A 22,449-nucleotide genomic window follows, 5' to 3' on the forward strand; every position below is an offset into this window, starting at 1 on the left:
GTTGAAAAAATGCCACAACAAGTTTGATTGTCTCATTAATGAGATGTTACTCATTAAACAATTACGACCGTGTTTAAATGTACAATCAGACTCAGTTCGCGCTAAAGTCTTTGTCTAACGTATGCAAATTAGAAACTCTGAACTCTTAGTTACTCTTGAAATCGCATATTTAATTAGTTTCCCTTGACAATGGCGCCAAGATGTCGCCGAAACGTCGGATTTATCTATCGTTAGTTTTTGCCTGTATAAATTGATCATATATAATACATAAAATGACCAACGAGTTTCTCTTAGTCCCGTTTTTATTTACTAACCAACTAAAAACATGCAATGATTGAAATTTCTTTAAAACTCCCAGTATTGCTCGTGTTTCCCTTTTCTACTGCTATGGTTCCCTTAAGTGCGCTGTGTTTGAGGATTTCTCCCCCTAGGCGTCTTGCTTGACAGCGACCTTGATGTACCTGATCCCAACCCTCTCTCCTGCATCACTCTTGTAAACCTCGAGGGTGAGTCCCTTGCTGAGCATCAGTCGGTTGTTGTAGCCAGCGGTCCTCACGAAACCTCCGTCATGCGCAGTGTAGCAGGAGCCCCAGCGTTCATCCAACTTGAGAGTGAAGACAAACTGACCGGGATAGAAAGACTCGCTGGGTTTAGGGGTAAGTGGCTCGTATCGAAGAGAGGTCGCAGTAAAGCCAGACAAGCCTTCCAATCCATAGCATGGAGAATTGCTTCCATAATTTCCCTTGTCACATGCTTCAAACCCAATAAATCTGGTACCGTCTGACACGCCATATTTGATGTCGCTGTCAGTTCCTTGGCCAATGCTGACGTCATGCGCGACTGTGATGTCTACGGTCAGCGAAAATGAATCTCTCATCACACCAGCTGGAATCATGGGAACCTTTAGGAGGGCTGCGTCACTTACTGAGCCAACGTTGAATGTTAATTGATGAGCGGTAATTGTGCGAGAACTGTCAATGTAGGACGCATGCGCCTCCAGCCACGATGGAGTCATAGTCTGATGGTAAATCAATTTCTCCTACAAAACAAGCTTGTGAAAAAACTCATCAATTCACAATGAAGACTTATTTTCTTGGTGGGAGAGTGTCAAATACAAAATCCAGATATACCGCCCAGTACAGAGAACAAAACTTTAATATATTCTTTTTAAATGTTTAGCTGCCAGCTGAGTTCAAGAAACATTTGTCTGGCAAGCCAACGTAACCTACCTGTGGTTCACAGTAGTCTGGTGAGCATGAGGTATGCAGACAACGGGAATTAGCGATCTAAAAACAAGAAAAAATTAAACTCCAATCAGAGCCATGGCTGCAGAAATTGAATACTTCGCCGCAAGCCGTCGTGAATAGACTGACAGGATACTTCGAGATAGTCGGATACCCCAGGCCATTTTCGGGCGACTTCGGGCCCGAATATTCGACAGCAACAAGTTTTGTTTTTCAACGGAACAACGTTATCATTCTTTTTAGCAGTTGTACCTATAGTTAATAATATTATTCGTAGTTAATTTGTGGGCGGTCATTTGAATCAACAGTTGTACTGAATTGGTTCCCTCCAGTTGAAACCTAATGTTTCGTTTTTATTTCTGTAGCCTACTCATTCCTAAATCAAAACTCATATGTTCGCAAAATTTCTTTTTTAGATAACTGTGTTTATAATTAGCACCAGATTATATGTGATAATGTAGATCTTTTAATAGCAATCGCAGTTGTCTTGTGACCTTCATCTTAATTGACTTACCACGCCGAGTAACACAACCAGGTTCAGGATCGAACTGAGGGGTGAAAATTGCATGATTGCGCTTGATTCTCAAAGAGCCAACTGAGAAAAAAACAAAACGATTGCAAGCTGATCCCAACAGACTCAGGAAACAAAGAAAAAATATGAAACTTGCTCAATTTATTCTCGAGCAAATTGTTTACAATAAGCTAAAGTACACACACTACAGAGCAGCGAGCAAACAGCTTGATTTATATTGTGATTAATTTCTTAATAAATTAAAACGATTTCCCTTCATATTTATTTGGCTCAAATTGATTCATAAAATTCTAATTGATTTTATGTCAATAAAGTTTAATTATGATTATTTACTATTTACCCAGACTTCCGGAAATTTAGGTGAGACAATTTTGGCTCGACCGACCAGAAAATTTCCCAAATAAACAAAACGTCTTGAAAGGTAGTCCAAAATTTCCACACGAAAATATCATTTGCAAGTCTTGGAATTGTGATCAGATCGAACCAGTCCCAGGTTCTCTCGGTAAATTGAGGCTTGTTGAGTGACGGTAAATGATCTGTAAATGATTAATACGAACGGAGTTAACATTAGGGATTTTGCTTACCATTTGTACAAACAGTTGACAAACTGGTTTCTCTGTGTAAACAATAACTAAATAACTGACCGATATCAGTATTTCGATGTGTCTGCTCTTCGCTAACCATCGCTCAAGGAAAATAAACCTTTGTTTGCCGTTTGTTTGAGTTCACCTATCGTTAATATCAGGATGTAAAATTGAGCTCACAATCAAAGGTAGCCAGGATTTTTCTCAAAGGCACTGAATGTAGTTGGTGTAACAGATGCAGGGCGAATCAGCTCTCACCGCAACGAAATCTAAAAGCTTCTCTTATTCTCATTAATTTTCTTTTTCCGGATAAACGATTGCCATTCAGTTAAAAAGCAACTTCCACCAGCAGACTCGCAGACCCGCGCACGGGTGGCTAAACTGTCAATTTTATTCGTAAAGAAAAACTCTCACGAGCGTGGACAAATATTTTTCGCTTTTCCCGGCCAAATAATTGTATTTGATTTTGTACTAGTGATTTAAGACATTTAAGAGCAAAAGAGTGAGCTGCCATATATGAAAATTGTTCCAATCATGACAAACTCACGACATATTCGCTTCACAAGATAAAATGATGTTGTTATTGAGCGAGTGTTCGTTGAAAGGGGTTCAAAAGCCTATTTGTGGTGAGGTTTTGCGCCTTTGCTAACCAAATTACACAGGGCTATCGATCGTGGAAGTTCAACATGATTGCACTTGACCAACGACAAGGCTCAATGTCTTCCTAAGTCGAACTCTAAGAAAGGCTGTCAAAACACTAGTTTGCTAAGACAACCGCCTTTCACCGCGTCTTGTCACACTTTCTTGGTAGCAATTCCAATTAACTGAGTCTATGTATTCCGGCACAAACAACTCAGTCTATAACTTATCTTGAATTATATAAAAAGTCAAATAACGCTCGCATTTTGACTGGTTCTTACTTATAAGCCATTACAGGACAGACGTAAAGATGACGTCATTAACATTTTTTCTTTATCATGCAAGACCAGTAGATTCCATTTGCCTTACGCTCGGCCGATTTAGTAATAGATCACACTAGGGGTCAAAACGGGCTTGGAAACATCAGTTACTCACTCGTCTAATGGCTCATGTGTCATTGTTTTGTTCTTACCACATTTTTACCTCATGCAATCCATTTGTTAAACTGACACTGACTGGTGTAGACTGTGAAAAAACATGGCTTGCTTGAAACTCAGTAGCACAGTATTATTCCTCCATAAATTAGTCCTTATTCCTGGCGGGCATTCCATAAACAAGTGACATCGACTTTGCTGTGTTTTTTGAGCTGCCCAGTTCTTAACAACGTGTTTGTCCAGATTGAAAGGCTTTTTATTTATTGTGCATTGTAAAATGTCGGTCTTAAGTTTGTAGACTGACAATGATTGATCATATATAACACATAAAATGACCAACAAATTTCTCTTAGTCCCGTTTTTATTTACTAACCAACTAAAAACATGCAATGATTGAAATTTCTTTGAAACTCCCAGTATTGCTCGTGTTTCCTTTTTCTACTGCCATGGTTCCCTTAAGTGCGCTGTGTTTGAGGATTTCTCCCCCTAGGCGTCTTGCTTGACAGCGACCTTGATGTACCTGATCCCAACCCTCTCTCCTGCATCACTCTTGTAAACCTCGAGAGTGAGTCCTTTGCTGAGCATCAGACGGTTGTTGTAGCCAGCGGTCCTCACGAAACCTCCGTCATGCGCAGTGTAGCAGGAGCCCCAGCGTTCATCTAGCCTGAGAGTAAAGACAAACTGGCGGGGATAGAAGGAGTCGCTGGGTTTAGGGGTAACTGACTCGGATCGTACGGAGGTTAAGGAAGAACCAGACAAGCCTTCCAATTCATAGCATGGAGAATTGCTTCCATAATTTCCCTTGTCACATGCTTCAAACCCAATAAATCTGGTACCGTCTGACACGCCATATTTGATATCGCTGTCAGCTCCTTGTCCGATGCTGATGTCATGTGCGACTGTGATGTCCACAGTCAGAGGAGATGAATCTCTTATCACACCAGCTGGGATCATGGGGACTTTAAGGAGAGCCGCATTAGTTACTGAGCCTGCGTTGAAAGTGAGTTGGTCGGCGGTAATTGTACGAGAACTGTCAAGGTAGGAGGCAGAAGCCACCAACCAAGATGGAGTCATAGTCTGATGGTAAATCAAGTTCTCCTGCACAACAAGTTTATAACCGATTTCATCAATTCACAATGAAGGCTAATTTTTTTGATGGGAGAGTGTCAAATACAAATCCAGATTTGCAAAGGACGTTGAACTTTAATCATTTTCTTTTTAATGTTTAGTCGAACTCAGAAAAACACTTGCCTGGAAAACCACGTGACTTACCTGTGTTTCACAATAGTCTTCTGAACATGCAGAATGCAGACAACAGGAATTAGCGATCTAAAAATAAGACATAAAAAAAAAAGAAAACACTCAATTCCAGCCATGGCCATGAAATTGAATAGCTCTCCACTAGCTATCGTAAATAGAGACGACATAATACTCCGGTGTAGTTGGAGTACCCTAAGCCGGATTTCGTCGACTGTGGGCCCGAATATTCGAATACTAAGCTAATACTAACAAGTTTTGTTTTTCAACGGAACAACGCTATCATTTCTCATAACATTTGTACTACTATACTTTATTTATAACATTCGTAGTTAATTTTGGGGGTGTCGTTTCAATTAACAATTATACCGAATCGCTGGGCTCCTTCCGTTTAAAACCTAATAGTTCGTTTTTATCCGCTCAGCCTACCGATTCCTAAATCAAAACTATTTGTTCGCAAAATTTCTTTTTTTTTACTAGATAACTGTGTTTAGCACGAGATTTTATTTGATGATATGCGACTTTAAGACCAATCAACAGTTTTGAAAACTTTTCAGTTGTTGACGACAATACATTGTTCACTAGCTGCCAGTACCTCAGTCACGGTAGGTTTACACATGTACAAAATTACCTTCAAATTGAAGGAAACCTGAAAATAGTAGTTTACTAAGATAAACTAAAAAAAAAACATCAAATATGAAATGATAAACCATAAAGGAGCAAGGATGGTTAAGAATGGAGAAGATTAACACGGATTACAAACAACGAACTTGAAAAATTTAGGCTAAATTTTTCAAGATGTGCAAAAAGGCGAAGTAGCTCATTTACCTGACTTACCATGCAGAGTAACAGAACCAGAGTCAGGATCGAACTGAAGGGTGAAAATTGTATTATTCCGCTTGATTCTTAAGGACCCAACCAAAAACCCCACTGCAAGCTGATCCCAGCAGAGTCAGGAAACAAAGAAAAGAAATAATAAACTTATTCAATTTTTTTCTCCAGCAAAATGTTTACAATAAGCTACATAACACAGTCTACAGAGCAGCGAACTAACAGTTTGATTGATATTGTGATTAATTTCTTGCTAAATGAAAGCGATTCTATGTCATATATATTCGCGAAGATTGATTAAAAAAACTGTAATTGATTTTATATCAATACAATGTGATTATGATTGTTTACCATTTACCCAAAACTTCCGGAAATTTCTGTCAGAATGTAAATTGTAAGACAATTTGGCCCGACCGACCGGGAAATTTCTGAAATAAACAAAACGTTTTGAAAGTTAGTTCAAATTTGCAAACGAGATATCCGAATGGAAAATGTCCTAACTATTTGAAACTCTTGAAATTTTGATCAGCATGAATTAGTCCGGCTAGGCTCTCCCTGTAAATTGAGGCTTGCTGAGTGAATGGTAAAGGCCCAATGCGTACGGAATTTAACATTAGGGGATTTTTGCTTTCCATTTGCACAAATAGTTGACGAATCGAATTATGCGTGGAAACGGTAAATAAACTAGTATTTCGCTGTGTTGGTCTTCGCTGAATCGCTTAACTAAAGAAACCTTTGTTTGCTGTTGGTCTGAGTTTATCGTTAATATATATCAGAGTGTAGAATCGAACTCACATTCTCAAACTTATCAATAATTGATCAAGTTAAAAGAAGGAAAATTGCAACCGTGAAGGAGGTTTGGATACCCTGCTATAATTAATAGCATAGATTTTGACGATTTTACTTCTCCGTTTACTCCTTAGTTTTGTTTCGATTGAGAGGATATATCAAACACTCGAGACAGTGTTTTATTGGCTATCCAAACACCTCGAATTTTGTCAAAAATAGTCCGCTGCGCGTCGCATTTTCAACTCTCTTCTCGGTGTTTGGACATCCCGATGAAACACTGTATCTCGTGCTTGATATATTATATCAAATGTGGCCAGGATTTCTCTGAGGCGCTGGATATAGTTGGCGTGCAGATGCAGGCCGAATCAGTTCTCACCACAACGAAATGACACCTTCCGGTATTCGTATTAAATTTTTTACCAGATGAACGATTTCCAATAAACAACAACTTTCACCAGCAGACTCGCAGACTCGCGCTCGGGAGGCTAAATTTGTCAATTTTATTCGTAAAGAAAAACTCCTACACAAGTATATTTTGTTTTTCCCGGCCATAGCAATGTAACTGATTTTATAGCAGTGATTTATGAGCAAAACAATGAGTTGCCATACATAAAAATTGGTCCAATCATCACAAAATCACGACATATTCGCTTCACAAGATAAATTAATTTTGTTATTGTGTGATTGTTTGTAGGGCGAAGCTCAAATGTATATTTTTGGTGACATTTCGAGCGTTTGCTACCGAAACTACAGAGAGCTATCATGGATGTTCGACATGATTGTGCGTGAACAAAGAAAATGCTTAATGTGCCTTAAACAAAACTCCACGAAGGCTGTCAAAACTCTAGCTTTCAAAGACAACTCTCTTTTATCGAGTTTGATGTCTTGTCACAATGTTCTTACACAGTTAGTAGCGGAGCTCCGGCGACCCGAAGGGCCGCCAGGCGGAGCCCAATACCCATATAAGAAAGAAAAGAAAACCCGTGAATTTAATATCTCATGGTTATCATGGCTAGCAGTTCTGCTCGTGGGCGCGTACGCACGACGACAACGGCGACGGCAACGACGACGACGGACTCACATGAATGCCTTGATACCCTTTGAGAGGACAATACTAACAATGGAAACAACGCCCCCCTAGCCCCGAAACAATAAAAGTTGCGAACAAGCGAAAGAATTACAAGTTTACAAGAGCTGCTACACTTCCGAAAACGACACGATAATGAGTCTTTTCCTTCGTAGCCAACAAACAATAAATAGAATTCTGGGTTTGACTTAACCAGAACAGCATTTTCTTGTTGAAAAGGGCACTGTGACTAAAATGCCTGCAAAAACTTTCGACTTCGGACGTTTAGATTACAAACACTTTTTGTCTTCGTTTCGGACAAATTTTGGACAGCAATTTCTGACACTTTGCCGAAACATAACTAGTAGACTGGAACAACATTAAAAGATGAAAGTTTTACTGCACCCTCAAGGTTTTCTGAATACACCGACGAGAAAATAATGCAAATTCTATCAAGCCGTTAGGTAGTGTCCGAACTGGAGTTCGCTCTATAAAGCCGGAACAAAAGAATTTAATCCTTGGAGCAACTGTAAGTATTTCGGATGCTTAAAATTTCGGACGCTTAAACGTTTCAGACTGATTTTTTTTTTTTCGGACACCTTTGTTTTGTCCAAAATTAAAATCGTCCAAGATTTTTGCAAGTAATGTATCATACCTGGTAACAGTTATCGAATAGCGAGTCGCCGAACCGCGGAAGATCAAATTTCGGCGCCAAACTAAAAACTCGAAGACACAAAATGTTTCACTTTTTTTTTTTTTTACTTTTTACAATCGGAAATTAAATGCCGTCCCCAGTGAGAAAAGTTGCCCGACTTCAACGCCTATCTTATAACATGCTTTTGATGTCAAGACAGTGTAGCTTTCGTGACTGGTGAATCCTGATTGGTCAATTCAAATTTCAGGCGCACTGGCCGTTCATGTATTCACTTCATGATCAACTCAGTCTGTAAATTATTTTGTAGCTAGAGATGAAAGTTGGACTGTCAAAAACCTGGCTTTTCAAAATTCAAAAATATACCCAGTGTTCTTCCTAAAACTAATCCCAATACCGCAGGTGTTCGATTCCATAAACGAGTGATATCGACTTCGCTCCTATTTTCCGCTGCTACACTTTTAACGGTGTTTTCTTTTCTCCTAGGGCCTAGGAGAGCATATGTTTGTCAGGATTGAAAAGATTAAATTTCGCTAACTGATAACTGTAAAGTGTCGGTGCGGGCACATTAAAAGAAATGGGACGATTTGCGTTTGATACTGATCGATTATATACAGCGTAAAAGAATGACCAACAGATTTCTCTTTATTGTGCATTGTAAAATATCAGTTTTGAGTTTGTAGACTGACAATGATCGATCATATATAATGTAAAATGACAACAAATTTCTCTTAGTCCCGTTTTTATTTACTAACCAACTGGTAACGTACAATGATTAAAATTTCTTTGAAACTCCCAGTATTGCTCGTGTTTCCTTTTTCTACTGTTATGGTTCCCTTATGTGCGTTGTGTTCGAGGATTTCTCCTCCTAGGCGTCTTGCTTGACAGCGACCTTGATGTACCTGATCCCAACCCTCTCTCCTGCATTACCCTTGTAAACCTCGAGAGTGAGTCCCTTGCTGAGCATCAGTCGGTTGTTGTAGGCAGCGGTCCTCACGGAGCCTCCGTCATGCGCAGTGTAGCAGGAGCCCCAGCGTTCATCCAACTTGAGAGTGAAGACAAACTGACCGGGGTAGAAGGAGTCGCTGGGTTTAGGGGTAACTGACTCGTATCGAAGAGAGGTCAAAGTAGAGCCAGACAAGCCTTCCAATCCATAGCACGGAGAATTAGTTCCGTAATTTAGCTTGTCACATGCTTCAAACCCAATAAATCTGGTACCGTCTGACACGCCATAGTTGATATCGCTGTCAGTGCCTTGGCCGATGCTGACGTCATGTGCGACTGTGATGTCTACGGTCAGCGGAAATGAATCTCTTATCACACCAGCTGGAATCATGGGAACCTTTAGGAGAGCCGCGCGATTTACTGAGCCCGCGTTGAAAGTGAGTTGGTGGGCGGTAATTGTACGAGAACTGTCAATGTATGACGCATGCGCCTCTAGCCATGATGGAGTCATAGTCTGATGGTAAATCAATTTCTCCTAGAAAAGGAATTTTTAGACAAAATCAGCGATACACGATGAAGACTTTTGATTGAACTGATGGGAGAGTTTCGAATACAACTCCAGATGTGCCCTAGACAATGGACATAGCTTTATTAGATTTAGCTGAGCTAAAAAATAAAAAATCACTGGCCTTGCTAATCAAGTGATGACTTACCTGTGTTTTACAGTCTGTTGAACATGTGGACTGCAGACAACAGGAATAAGCGATCTAAAGAAAAAAGAAATTCAAATCAAAAGACAATGGTCATCGACAGTATTTTGATTGAGTACTCCGCCACTATCTCGTGAGTTACTTACTTTTGAGTTAAAATTTATCGGAATACCTATAATTATAAATTAGGCATACACCTACTTAGCATGCTTTCGATTTTTGTAGAAGAAGAATTGAAGCGACGTACATTTTTCATTAATTGATGAAGTAAATGAACTAATACTAAATTAAATGTATTCGATTCAAAGTGACTTTGTCTATTTTATATTTCCTATGATTGCAAATAATTTTGCGCAGTCAATACATGCTACATTACGGTCGATATTTTTTTCAAAATTTGCGTTTTGGGGAATTTTGTTTTCTCTACTTTCATGTGCGCTGAGTGAATGCGCCAAGCTTTAGGCTAAAAGCACCGAAGCGCAGAATTACGTTTACCAGCGTCGTCCGATGGAAACAGTTTTCGAAGTTTTTAAAAACAGAGAATAATGTATGGCTAAACAGCTCGCTTAGAAAATCGTGGATTGACTTACTGGACTGAGTAACAGGCACAGAATTATTAGGCTTGTAGTCACTGAAGCGAAGGGGAAGAACTTCATGATTTCTTCCACAATTCTCGTTAAAGGCAAAACTGAAAACCTCATAAGCCACTAACAAGGAAGTCTGCATGAAAACAAAATGACACAGTCACTAGGTTAACTTAATTTAATGAATTAATGAACACGAACTTTTTCGAGCCACGTATTGTTGACAATTTGTCTTGATCAATTGGGATTCTAAAAGTTATTTATATGTACGTACGATCGATTTTGCCTTAAATCTGATATGTATGTCACACTCATTTGTTTCTCAGTGAAGTTTTCGAAACGTTTAATTAATCCTTATAAGCAAAGGTTTTGTAAAGCATAAACAAGTAAACTTGATAAAACTTAGCGATAAGAAAGAACAGCGTTTCGGTGACATCGTGACACCATTTTCATTTCATTTTCATTTTCATTTTCATTTTCAAGTTTTACCATTTTTCCGTTCTCAGGAAGTACATGAATAAGTTCGATTGTTTAGTGCATGAAGTGCTGTTAATTAGAGAATTGACACCATCTCTCAATGCCCAGTCGGACTTAATTCAAGCAAAACTATTTGCGTGACATTACATATGTGAATACGAAGTATGTTAATCTTGAACGAATTTTCTGACAGTTTTTTTTCTTATTGCACTGTTTGAACTTGAAAATGGTGTCACGATGTCACCGAAACGTTGTTCTTTCTTATCGCTTTTTTTCACTTGTTTAATTAATCAGACGTATTTTTCAGAAATAATAGAGAGGTTAAGCATGACGTTAACGGCAGACGGCAAACGGCGAAGATAACTTCTGATTTTAAGTTCTTTTGTTCTAATCCGTAAATAAAACACACAAAAATGGAATAACGTCTCCCACTATTCATTGCAAATACAAATAATTTCACTCTACTGCACACACAGCTGAAGAGAGAGGCAAAAGTTTCATTTTGCCGTTTGCCATTTGCCGTATGAAACGTCATGCTTAACCTCTCTACTATATTATGCTGCGCTCGCCTTTCGCTATCGATAACATATGGAAAACTGGGCTTTTTTTTGATAGACGATGACCGACGTTTCGGTGTGATCTTGACGCCATTGTCAAGGTGATATATAGAAATATTGCGCGAGTCCTTTTTTGTGAAAAGCGGGTCTCGATGAAGTTAACCGTCAACCGTGAAAATTAGCCGTCAACCATCAAATCGGAAAATGTTTTACTATCAGCCGTCAAACAACCGAAGATATAACCGTCAACCGCCAAAAAGCTATATTAGGGGTGGCGAATGGTAAATGCGAGACTTCGCGAGACGGCGAGACGAGCGTTTTTCTTTGTGAGCCCGAGACATTTTGACTTTTTAGATTGCGGGGCCGAGACTTCAAAGTGTTTTGAGTGCGAGCGCGAGACGTTCAGACTCTTAAAATTCGAGCCCCAGATTGAAGGAGCTTGTACAGCCTTAAGCCAACTTCTTGGAACTGACTGGAACTGGAAATTCGATTATAACACACTACCTTATGATATCCTAGAGAAAAATAACTGTTTTTCTGGCACCAAAACGGACGTTGCGATAGGTTTCGTACCTTTTTGTGGAATTAAGACAATTAGGAGAAGTTAGGATTAACTTTGTCTCGTAAAATTTGTAAGTTGCTTCATTGAAATTCCATATCAAGTGAAGAGAAGACGTAATTTATAAAAACAGATAAAGGAACGAATTGGGACTTCGAGACCCTTAGCCTTGCGAAAAATCGAGACTCCGAGGCAGCTTCGTAGAAAAATCGAGACTGCGAGACCCTCATAACCGCTAAAAAACGAGATTGCGAGACCCGTGAAATTCGACTAAAATTTTACGAGACCCAGAGCTTTTGAAGGACCATTTGCCACCCCTTATATTTTATTAGCCTTCTACAGCTTTCTACTGTCGAATCGAGGCGACGGTAACCCACCATTACGACCCTCTAGGAAGTCAGCTAAATTTGCATAATAAATTAAAAAGTTGAATTACATCTGTATACTTTTGCGTGAATAGGTTATATAGTTTTAAGACTTAGGAATTCCTAATTTCCCTCGTTTCTATCAGTTTAGCAAATTGACGTCAGTTTTTCATGCGTCTGCCCTGGTATTGATCCTGAATTTCGTCATAACATTGTCAAAGTAGTTGTTGATCCATTAACTTGGGAGCAGGGCTCACCTTTGAGTCACGCGCGCGAGCGGGGAGCAAAGCGATCCGGCAGTAAGGAGCCTGGTAGCCTGTTCGGAGGCTATGGATCCACGAGGCGATAGCCGAAAGGTACTTTGACAATGTTATGACGAAATTCATTGTCCATAGCAGGACAGAGGCATGTAAAACTGACGTCAATTTGTTTTTTTATGAGAACAAATCGTCAAATTGTCCGCTCTCGTCTGTCGACGCATCGTATAAATTATAAATTCATGTGCCTGTCTGCTTATTGACAATGAAAATTAGCAGGAGCCATTATGGCTCCTGAAATTAGCCAATGAGGTCGCGCGGTATTCGCCTCTCCTCTCCACTCCCCTACTCAGGCTAGAATAAGGGAGACTGGGTTCCATAATGAAACAAAATGGCGGACGAATTTGCAGAAAAAGTTCTTCAAAAGGCTCGCGCTTTGGGGTTGAAAATCCGCAACCGTATCATTTCTACGGAGGGAAAATCCGTAAGAGTGGATTTAGCAGATGTAGCACTTTCTAGTGGGCTTGGTGTAATAACGTTTCCACTTTGTTTGGGAGCTTTACAAACTGGTATTTTTCGTCCGCTACGAATGACTTCAAATATTCGCGTCATTGGCTCTGTCTGTGGAGGCATTTCTGTGCTTATCTCCAGCAGTACTGCTTCGCTAGCTTTTCTTTCCAGCACTGTAATGTTGAAAGAAGTCAAAGACAACTCAGTGAAAGTTTCGGTGGAAAAATTCCTCTCGTTTGTTCCTGTAGACAGATGTTCAATCTCCATTTCAGTTTGTTACAAGGATGTACCTGTCTACGGATTCGCGAGTTTGTTTGTGTTTAAATTGTTGGGTGGAAAGTTTCGATCAGTCTTACCAAGCAACTTGATTTATCCAGGGGCGTTTGCTAAAGGTTGCTTTCCGGCCAAAGGACAGAATTATGCCTCAAACGCTGTGAAGCAGAAACTTACATTGCTTGGTGAGTTTTTACATAGTTTACGTAAACAGTGTTATCTATTTGTAGTCTAGTGTTATGGAGTGAGGTGAGGTGTTATTCCACTTATTAAGGTCATTCCACTGAAATAGAACCCGCACTGAGATTTTTGTGAAACTTTGCCTATTGATTGTTTATATTACAGGAACTTAAATTCTGAAATAAAAATGAGGGGTCCCCATGTTCGTTAAGGAGCAACAGCACCTTGTTTATACCCATATAAATCCTTATAATAGCACTATGATTGTAGTCACGATTGCTTGCTAAATTCACGTTTCCGTCGATTGCTTTTTGTTCTACATTGAGAACTGGTCCATATTTGTTTTACACAGAGAAATTTATTGCTCAATTCAAAACAACAGACAAAAATGCTAGGTCACCATACTCGTTTGTGAGAAAATGACGATTTACCTCTATGGCGAGGTCCAGCTGTAAAGAAAAAGCCGCCATTTTTTTAATGCGCTCGCGCTAATCACGCGTGAAATTATGCGCAGTAGGGATGTGCAGTGCAATACTGGGGAATGACCTTAATTGGCTGCCTGAGCAGGTATCATTCGTGTGGGAAGAGGGAGGGGTGTAGGTGGGGAATATGGTGTCTGAACAAATGGGACGTTCCATTTTTTATCTGCACCAGCCCCCCCCCCCCCTCCCCTATGGAGGGTATATTTTGGTAAGGTCTGAGTAGACTCTGTTGGAGTTTGCAATTTTCGTTGTAGGAGTGGGGATAGGAAATGTTTTTTTTCTTTTTAGAAAGCTAGGTTATCAGAATCTGTAATTTCTGAAAATTATCACTGACAGAATCAGTATAAAATTGAGAAAATTGCCCTTGTCAGAATCAGCCTTTTGTATTATTAAAAAAAAAATCAGTTGCATCAGAATCAGTAAAATTGAAATTAAGACCTGTCGCAAGCAGTTTTTTCGCTGGATCCGAGACCTGTCGGAATCTGACAGGTATCTATCTGTCCATCTCCAGATGCGGAAAATTTTTGGAATGTCCCAATCTCATTTCCCACCTCTTGACATGTACTCCCAGGGCACTTTCCATTTGAGCAAAAATTCTGATTTGAGCCTTGAGAATGTTCCAATACTGAATTAAACAGCATTCAATTCTGGTTGACTTTGCCTGAATGGAAAATTTCTCATTTCGTTTTCTTTTTCGAAAAGATGCAAACCATATTTTAAAGTTTTCAAATTTTCGTTTTTGGAATTTTTTTTTCTTCTGCTGTTGATCTTGGAAATTCTCCAATTTCCAGGAAATGGTTTAAAGTTCAGATTCTCTAGGAATTTTTCCAAGAAATTCTTGTACCATTCACTCCTTTTCTTCAAAATTATAGGTGAATGGATTGTGTTCTCCCCCCCCCCCCCCCCAGTTCCCACCTCCTTCACGGTGGCTACTGTTTTTCAATATTTGTAAAACACTATGGAAAAGTAAGGGGAATGGATCACGTTCACTGTAGGCTCAACACTCGACTGATATGCAGTCTGACACTCGGCCAAGTGTTGGTTGAGTATCAGTTGAGTATTGGTTGATACAGTGTATGTCAGCCATTACTGAATTGACACTCGACTGACACAAATATCAGCCAACTCATTGACCGATACTCAACTGATATCCCAGGGGGGGTACTCCCAGAAAAGTTGGGTAGGGGTGTGCGGCCCACTTCCCAAAACCCTTACCCTATTTATGACCAAAATCTACCATTTTCCCTACCCTATTTATGACCTTACCAAAAATTTGATACCCTATTTATGACCTGACCAATTAAATCAAAACCCTGTTTCAGACCTGCGTTACAATAAGCTCCTTAGTTCAGACCAATGTTAAATTGCTGTAAACATAATTTGTGAAGGACTTTTGTTAATTTTCTTTTCGATAATGATGAAAAAGTGGCCTCCTCTTAAAAACTTACCCATATCAAGGCTAGAGTGCAAAATCCATGCCCTATTTATGACCAAAACGGTTGAAAAACCATACCCTTTGGGGCAGCACATACCTATATAGCTCATAGAAGGGAGTACCCCCCCCTCCCGGCTGATACCCAACCGACACTCAACCGACACCTGACTGACACTCAACCGATACTCAACCAACACTCGACTGACTGCTGGCCAATTTATCAACCATGTATTGGCTGAGTGTCAACTGATATTCTGCCGATGTATCAACCAAGTGTCTGTTGATATATTGGTCAATAGTGTTGGCCGACAACACCTACAGTAAACTTGATTCGGGTGAATTAGCTACTTAGCTGAGAGTTGACTGCTGCTGTTATGCAGGGAAAAAATATGGTTGCCATTCTTGTGGAAAACGGTGGAGTACATCTTTTGTAGGAGATCATATGCCTCCAAATAAACTAGTTAGAAAAGGACAACAGCAACAGTTTTATCCACAATGCAGAAGCTGCTCTAATTTACAAGGTGAGACTGACTTTCTCCAAATGTTTGTAACACAATTCTTTATTGTGTTCAAATGCTGTATCATGATTTGTCTCCTACCAAACATGGCCATCTCTGGTAACATTAATAGCAGTTGCTTTGCTTCTGGTGATAAAATCAATAAACAACACATGCGTCTCTAGTTGCTTACAATATTAGCTGAAATAAGAAAATCATTGATTTTGTCACTTATTTTATGGGAGTGTTGAGGACACCATATTCATGTCTGAAGCCATTTCAGAAGAGAGACTTCTTAGTAATACTGTATCACTATTTATGAATGGTTTACTGCCACTTATAAGCCCTTCCACTTAGAAGCTTAGATCACCATAGTTCATTAGAAAACCGTTTATTTTTTCCACTGAAATAAGCCCCTCAGTTAAGGCCATTCAAAACCTCATACGAAGTTGTATAAGCCCTGGGCTTACAGTGTATAAGCGGCAGTCTACTGTACATAAGTTCCCAAATTCTCCAGTGATGGTGAAATGATGCAATGTAGGTGAATGCAGTCAGGGGAATTTGTGTCTGACTAATTAACAATTAGACCCGTGGCCCTTGTAGGCTACGGGTCAATAGCCCATGAGGCAAAGCCGATTGGGCTATTGACCCGTGGCCCTTGAGGGCGAAGGGTCTAATTGTTTTAGCATCACCCAACTAGTCAGAGAGAAAAAGTAATAATAAAGTTAACAAATGCAAGTTCAAGAAATATTTATTTGGGAATAAAACGAAAGAAAGCGTCACGCTTGATGGCGCCAACTTTGCTACTCGATGACTATTACTAATAGTCCCCTAGTAGCGTAGCCAATCAAAATGTAGGATTTGCATTAGTCCACTAGTTGGGTGATACTAAGTGTGAATTAGCCACTAAAGACAGCTTGTTATTACTAACTAATAGGTGCAGCGTTATCTTCAATGTCAAGAAAGCTACGTGTCAAGACCCATGGCTCTTCCTTAAGACTCTATCACTTGTGGTTACCATTACCCATTCCATTGGCGCTGTTAAGGAATTATGTCACTGTCAAGTTGGATCTACAAGACTCCAACACAGGGTGTGATAAACAGTCTGAAGATGGGCAAAGCCCAGATGAATATTTATATAAACTTGTGACGAAGACAATGTTGTTTTTAAAACTAAGCGATAAAGGTGACAATGGAGATGACGATTAGCCCCAGAGATGTTTACAAAATACTTTATTGACCATGTACTCCCCAGCAGTGCTTTCCAGTGACAATGTTTACATACATGTAGTATACAATTTTGGATATTTTCATGCTGTATCTAGCTGATTCTGCAGATAAACAAGTTTCAAGTAAGACAATCACATCTGACAGAATTTTAGAATGCCCACTTTCAAGTCTTGCCACATGTCTTCTGATCACTTATTTGTAACATGTACATTTCCTGGCTAGGTCTCAGAGAAAGCTTGATCATAGATCAAAGAGTACATTGTACCACAACTGTATGTAGAGCAAAACCATGACCCGGGAAAATCCTTTAATTGAAGCTACTGTGCAACGCTGGAAGATAAATCGTTGTTGTAATAAAGTGCAATGCTGAGATCAATAAATCACTTATATTAGTCAGGTTGTGAGTCAGAATAAGTAACAAACAGTTTGATTCAAGACAAAACTCTCCCTAGCTAAACTATAAAAATGGATTGTACTCAGTAAGAGAAATTTAGCAGTTGATCAGATCAGTTCTACAATCTGTACATGTCGGGGACATACATGTAAAAGTCTGGGGTCCAGAAATTTGATGGTGCAAAAAACACTCCTCAATCTTCTTGCAAAAGTCATTTTGTTTTTGTTGTGTCACACATCATACAGTATGTATAATCATAGGAATGTTTATCAAGAGGTTTAACCTCAGATGTTCTCAGTCAGTGGCAGTGAAGCTTTTTCATTTACTACAAATCCTTAATTTCTTTTCTTTTCATTCCTCAATTTATGCTATTACTGATTCTTTCTTCTTCATATCTGCCGTATTTCCAGACTGAACATAGTTCATTTGATAATCTTCTCGTTTCTTCAGGTACTCTTTCTTGCATTGTTCAAAAAAATCTTTGTCTTGGTAGCTAAGGATAAATCAGATAAATATATTGTTGGTAATCAAAGTCCTTACAAACCTCTGTAGAGGAATCGTAAAAATTAGTGTTTACAAAACTAACTACGTAGTGTAAAATAACCAGTTAAAAATATCTTTTGAAGCCAAAGTTAAATCTACATCACTTTTTAATTTGAGATTAGTGTTACTGTGTGTGTGTACCATGAACTGGGCGATTTGAGAAAGAGTTAACCAATCTGAACATTACTTGAGAACAAAGGAGAGCAATCTTTTTCTTAAATAAACCAACAACATTGGAGAATACAAACAATCTAGTTCTTAACAAAATTGAAAACCCAGCAAAGTACAAGGTGTTGCAGACCTCTCGAGAAACTTTGCCATTTATTGATTGGTTAGTCTCCATCATACATCTCTTACATTTTTCAACGGTTTGGGTTTAGTTGTCGCAAAATGAGTTTTCAAGCTAAATTTTTTGAGCAGAATGTATAATTATGGTTATCATACATTGTAGTCACCATCTTTCTTCTTATTGGTTAAAAGCCTACAGTTAATTCTGATAAACAGCCCAGCCTACAGATTATTCACTAATCTGCTAACAGATTAGAGAATAATCTGTAGGTTGTGCGCACAATGCATGATTTCCAAGAGCACTGTCAAGTTCACGGACAACGAAGTAAGAACATGGCTTATCGAAAATATCCTGCGTATGATGCGATAATGTGTTTGTCATTATTTCCTTTAAAACAATGCGTAACAAAACAATTATTTGATTCGGTTTTTGTGACATTGAAATAATCAAGGTCTCAGTTAGTGTTATCAGCCTCAGCCTGTGGCTTTGGCTGATAACACTTACCTCGACCTTGATTATTCCGAATATCATAAAAACCTCATCCAATAATAATATTGTTTATAATTTGCCATCACGGACTGAATCTCTGAAAGTTTATATAGTGCAGAGGAGTGGATTGTCTCATAAATTCATCTCAAAAAGACCATATTATTTGTCACCACAAGGAAAATACCAGTCCATTGTTCTCAGTTTACATTTTGATTGGTTAGTTTTCTTCTACAGTGTAGGTGGTCAGCTTCGAGTAGACTAGACATATTATAATTGGCTTTCAAAAAGCCTGTCCCAGACGATAAACCCTCTGACATCTCCTGTAGAAATTGTAATTTGCCTCATTTTTACACTGATGTCAAAATCACAGAAACAACATAAAGCGGCTTGTTATGACCCTTAAAGTTTAGTAAAGAATCAAACTTACTAGCTTGTCATACAATCCTTCATTGCTTGGTTTTCCTTGCGGCAGGCCCAAGCAATGGATACTGTTCTGCCCTTTGCACATTGTGTAAAAGCTGCCAAAAGAAACATTAGAGAAATGCTCTCATCTTGGACCAAATGCCTAGGGGTTTCATTTATGCTTTCAGCAGGCAGGCAAAATGTTTTGAACTGAACTTCTAATCAGAACAACAAGAAAACAAACAAGCAGACAAGAACATTGAGGCTGTTAGGGAGGTGGATGCCATCCCCCTTCAAGTACAATGTGTTCTTGTCCCAGAAAATGTTCATTTCCCATCAAAGTTGTTTTTTTTGGGGGGGGGGGGGGGGTTTGAACCTCTCCGGCTACCCCTCAGGAAATTCTAGTTAATTATAACTTCGCACTTTCCTTCAACAATTTTGGCATTTGATACCCCTTCCCTCTCAAAATTTCCTATGACCATCCAAGGGGATGGGAGGTATGGATAAAGGTAGGTAGGTAAAAAGTCTGCATACGAGCCAAGTGGTCCATCAGACTGGAGCTTATCCCAGTTACTGTAGCATGATGGTAAAATGCAGACTGTGGACCAGGGGTAAAATGCAGACTTAAGACTTCTTAAGTATATATAGTGTTATTTCCTTTATAAAGTGCTAACTGTAAACAGGGATATTCAGGCTACATGTACTCGTAGTGAAAGTCTGCACTCTGGTAAGCTTGAATATCACTCAGGTTAGCCTGAAAAACAACGTTCCGGTTAGCCTGTTTACAGGTAGTTCTCAATGATGGACATGGTAACAGGATAACTCAATAACCATAAACAGGAATATTCAGGCTACTTGTAGTGAAAGTCTGCACTCCGGTACGCCTGAATATCACTTTGGTTGACATGGCCTGAAAAACAACGTCCCAATTAGCCCGTTTACAGGTATTTCTCAATGATGGCAATGGTAACGCGATAATTTGATAACCGTAAACAGGGATATTCAGGCTACTTGTTGTGGAAGTCTGCACTCTGGTAAGCCTGAATATCATTGGGATTAGTCTAAAAAACGTTCCCATTTACAGATAGTTCTCAATGATGGAAAATGGTAACATGATTCAATTAAAAAGTCGTTGGTCTGCAGTCTGCATTTTATCCCCGGTCTGCAGTCTGCAGATGGGCAGTCTACGTGCATTTTACACTTACCATTGAAACAACCATTATAAGCTTACTCGTGCTGTGATTGTTCAAGTTTGTTGACACCCGTTGACTTTGAAATGTTGCCTTGGACCGCAATGTTAAGATCTCAGTCAACATGTCGAGATGATAAGAACTTTCAATGTTTGAAAGTCAGCATTGAGAAAAATCAACTTTCAATCTTTGAAAGTCGGCTGAAAAAAGGGTGTGGACAAAACATGGGGTAGGCCATGGCCAATGCTGTGGCCTACCCTATAGCCTACTGGTGGTCAGATTTTTAAAAACAGAAACAAAACATCAGTAAGAGTCGAACAAGAAAGGTGGCATAAAATTATATCCCTCAAATGAAGGTATACTAAAAAATCAATAACACAATCCTCAAAATCGGAGGGAACAAAACAATGCAAACCTTACAGCACTCAACCTTGAAACGTCCTATTTCTCATTGTGCTCAACGTCTAGCTTCTTCAGCCAAGCAATCAACCATAACGGCATGTTAAGAGGGAGGGGAAGGGCCTGGGAAGGGTGGGGGGATTCCCAATTATAAAAAAGATAGGGGTGCTCGTCGGAAATTTTGGAAAGAACCCCTAAGAGGTACCAAGATCCTGTTTTGTGGACGTAGTGTGAATTTTTTTATCCCCTAAGAGATACCAATTCCGACATAAGACATTATCTCCTGTCATATTTCGCAAAAGCTCCTGCTGTGGACCTTTTTGAGGCTAAACACCCTAAGAGGAACCAAAACTGCGTTTTTAACCCCTAAAGATATGGCAAGCACCCCCGTCACTTATATATGGGATTCCCCCCTCCCCCCGGGGGAAGGGCCGATATTACGTGGTCGCTGAGAATATCTAAAATGGCGGCTCCACAATCCATACCGACTGCCAGTTTGTAACATATAGTGGAGTGCTAGTGTAAACATGTAATGAACGGCGTTAGTGACTGTTAGTGTTAGTTAGTAACTTTTTAGTATACCCCTATTAGAGGCATACAAGAAACCACGAGGGATGTAATTTTATGCAACCTTACTCATTCGACTCTGTTATGTTGTTAAAAATCTGACCACCGGTGGGCCAAAGGGTAGGTCACAGGGTAGGCCATGGCCTACCCCACGTTTTCTCCACACCCCTGAAAAAAATCAGCATTGGCACGATCGATAAAACATCGTTGTTCAACGTGAAGCCTACCTTTAACAAAATCATCACATTTGGCCTTTGCTTTCTCTCTCACAATTTTGGGAATAAGAACTTCTTTTTCCACGTGTCTTAAATTTTCACCGCGTGCCCAAGGAGAAATTTTACTCGATGGATCATCATCTGTAGTATGAACATCTGAGTTTGAGGTAGCCATCTTGAAAATGCCCCAGCAGTCCTTGCAATCGTACAAAAGAGTGTCCGCGGTCGTCCGCGGGCGATCCCGTACCCAGTGTCTACGGATGTCGGTGGACGGTCCTACCGGAAGTAACCGGAAGTGAGATCCGGAGAGCAAGACATTGAGAGGATATCTTTTCTCAACTTTTACAATATTCAGATTTTCTCTGTGAGCAATCATGTCTGTTCCAAGTTTATGCACTGCAAGTAAACTTTATACTTCTCTCAGTCAGCCTGGCAGTCAAGCCTTAGAACATCAAAACAAAAAAATTTTGTTTTTGCATACTTGCTTGGCGGTTGTAGCCCTAAAACAGATACTTCCGGGATATCAAAACGAAAATTGTTAACTTTTGAAATGGGATTAACGAGATACTGGATAGTTAGGCCAAAAAAAGTAAAAGTAACAATAATTCTGCGTTGATTTGCCTGGTGCCAGGCATTTACTGAAAGGGCCTGACCTTATGTTGCTAGGAAGCTCTGTGTAGACAGCCTGCAGCTGGTCACAAGATCAGTAAACGTCAGAGAGACGCTGCATAGATGTGCATATAATTTTATTTTTATGCTGGTCGTATATTACATGTAACAGTCTCTAGTGGTCAATGGCAGGGTGTGGGGGGGTGGGGGTGGTGGAGTTCCAAGAATGGTGAAATAACTAAATGGCACTGCGTAAGTGTTGA

At 39.6% G+C, this 22,449-nt stretch overlaps 5 protein-coding genes across 7 annotated transcripts; 1 reads left to right on the top strand and 4 right to left on the bottom strand.

Annotated features, from left to right (window-relative positions):
* Positions 1-284: 284 nt before the first annotated feature.
* LOC110040909 (uncharacterized) lies at positions 285-4,763 on the bottom strand. Of its 2 annotated transcripts, none has more exons than XM_020746170.2 (3): positions 1,759-1,837; positions 1,230-1,286; positions 285-1,039 (listed from the first exon to the last, which is right to left on the bottom strand). In XM_020746170.2, the coding sequence occupies exons 1-3, from the start codon at positions 1,810-1,812 to the stop codon at positions 428-430; spliced, it is 723 nt and encodes a 240-aa protein (XP_020601829.2). In that variant the 5' UTR covers positions 1,813-1,837; the 3' UTR covers positions 285-427. The 2 variants fall into 2 exon arrangements, 1 of the variants encoding a protein (XP_020601829.2); XR_016201509.1 differs by lacking the exon at positions 285-1,039 and adding an exon at positions 4,706-4,763 and having other exon boundaries at positions 1,056-1,286; positions 1,759-1,839.
* On the bottom strand, positions 3,777-5,661 carry LOC110061618 (uncharacterized). Of its 2 annotated transcripts, none has more exons than XM_089271570.1 (3): positions 5,528-5,661; positions 4,706-4,762; positions 3,777-4,531 (listed from the first exon to the last, which is right to left on the bottom strand). In XM_089271570.1, exons 1-3 carry the CDS (start codon positions 5,528-5,530, stop codon positions 3,920-3,922), a joined length of 672 nt encoding a protein of 223 aa, XP_089127696.1. In that variant the 5' UTR covers positions 5,531-5,661; the 3' UTR covers positions 3,777-3,919. The 2 variants fall into 2 exon arrangements, with proteins under 2 accessions (XP_089127696.1, XP_089127695.1); XM_089271569.1 differs by having other exon boundaries at positions 5,519-5,661.
* A 3,092-nt stretch (positions 5,662-8,753) lies between these two features.
* On the bottom strand, positions 8,754-10,421 carry LOC110061628 (uncharacterized). Its single transcript, XM_020768459.2, has 3 exons — positions 10,274-10,421; positions 9,687-9,740; positions 8,754-9,508 (listed from the first exon to the last, which is right to left on the bottom strand). The coding sequence occupies exons 1-3, from the start codon at positions 10,382-10,384 to the stop codon at positions 8,897-8,899; spliced, it is 777 nt and encodes a 258-aa protein (XP_020624118.2). The 5' UTR covers positions 10,385-10,421; the 3' UTR covers positions 8,754-8,896.
* A 2,423-nt stretch (positions 10,422-12,844) lies between these two features.
* On the top strand, positions 12,845-17,486 carry LOC110061624 (uncharacterized). The gene is made up of 3 exons (XM_020768457.2): positions 12,845-13,450; positions 15,743-15,883; positions 16,797-17,486. Exons 1-3 carry the CDS (start codon positions 12,874-12,876, stop codon positions 17,066-17,068), a joined length of 990 nt encoding a protein of 329 aa, XP_020624116.2. The 5' UTR covers positions 12,845-12,873; the 3' UTR covers positions 17,069-17,486.
* LOC149105619 (uncharacterized) lies at positions 17,076-21,968 on the bottom strand. The gene is made up of 3 exons (XM_089271418.1): positions 21,590-21,968; positions 19,232-19,322; positions 17,076-17,976 (listed from the first exon to the last, which is right to left on the bottom strand). The coding sequence occupies exons 1-3, from the start codon at positions 21,951-21,953 to the stop codon at positions 17,847-17,849; spliced, it is 585 nt and encodes a 194-aa protein (XP_089127544.1). The 5' UTR covers positions 21,954-21,968; the 3' UTR covers positions 17,076-17,846.
* Between the last annotated feature and the right edge of the window lie 481 nt (positions 21,969-22,449).

The sequence above is a fragment of the Orbicella faveolata genome, unplaced genomic scaffold (genome assembly GCF_042242905.1).
Source record: "Orbicella faveolata isolate gen_17 unplaced genomic scaffold, um_ofav_v1 contig_34, whole genome shotgun sequence".
Lineage (NCBI taxonomy): Eukaryota > Metazoa > Cnidaria > Anthozoa > Scleractinia > Merulinidae > Orbicella > Orbicella faveolata.

Coding starts and splice junctions, on each gene's coding strand:
- LOC110040909 (XM_020746170.2), bottom strand. CDS start 1,812: ATGCAATTTTCACCCCTCAGTTCGATCCTGAACCTGGTTGTGTTACTC. Junction 1,287..1,758: donor TGGTTGTGTTACTCGGCGTG/GTAAGTCAATTA, acceptor TCTTGTTTTTAG/ATCGCTAATTCCCGTTGTCT. Junction 1,040..1,229: donor CAGACTACTGTGAACCACAG/GTAGGTTACGTT, acceptor CTTGTTTTGTAG/GAGAAATTGATTTACCATCA.
- LOC149105619 (XM_089271418.1), bottom strand. CDS start 21,953: ATGATTGCTCACAGAGAAAATCTGAATATTGTAAAAGTTGAGAAAAGA. Junction 19,323..21,589: donor ATGTGATGATTTTGTTAAAG/GTAGGCTTCACG, acceptor TTCTTTTGGCAG/CTTTTACACAATGTGCAAAG. Junction 17,977..19,231: donor AAGGATTGTATGACAAGCTA/GTAAGTTTGATT, acceptor ATTTATCCTTAG/CTACCAAGACAAAGATTTTT.
- LOC110061618 (XM_089271569.1), bottom strand. Junction 4,532..4,705: donor AAGACTATTGTGAAACACAG/GTAAGTCACGTG, acceptor CTTGTTGTGCAG/GAGAACTTGATTTACCATCA.
- LOC110061624 (XM_020768457.2), top strand. CDS start 12,874: ATGGCGGACGAATTTGCAGAAAAAGTTCTTCAAAAGGCTCGCGCTTTG. Junction 13,451..15,742: donor GCAGAAACTTACATTGCTTG/GTGAGTTTTTAC, acceptor GCTGTTATGCAG/GGAAAAAATATGGTTGCCAT. Junction 15,884..16,796: donor AAGCTGCTCTAATTTACAAG/GTGAGACTGACT, acceptor ACTAACTAATAG/GTGCAGCGTTATCTTCAATG.
- LOC110061628 (XM_020768459.2), bottom strand. CDS start 10,384: ATGAGGTTTTCAGTTTTGCCTTTAACGAGAATTGTGGAAGAAATCATG. Junction 9,741..10,273: donor TGTGCCTGTTACTCAGTCCA/GTAAGTCAATCC, acceptor TTTTTTCTTTAG/ATCGCTTATTCCTGTTGTCT. Junction 9,509..9,686: donor CAACAGACTGTAAAACACAG/GTAAGTCATCAC, acceptor TTCCTTTTCTAG/GAGAAATTGATTTACCATCA.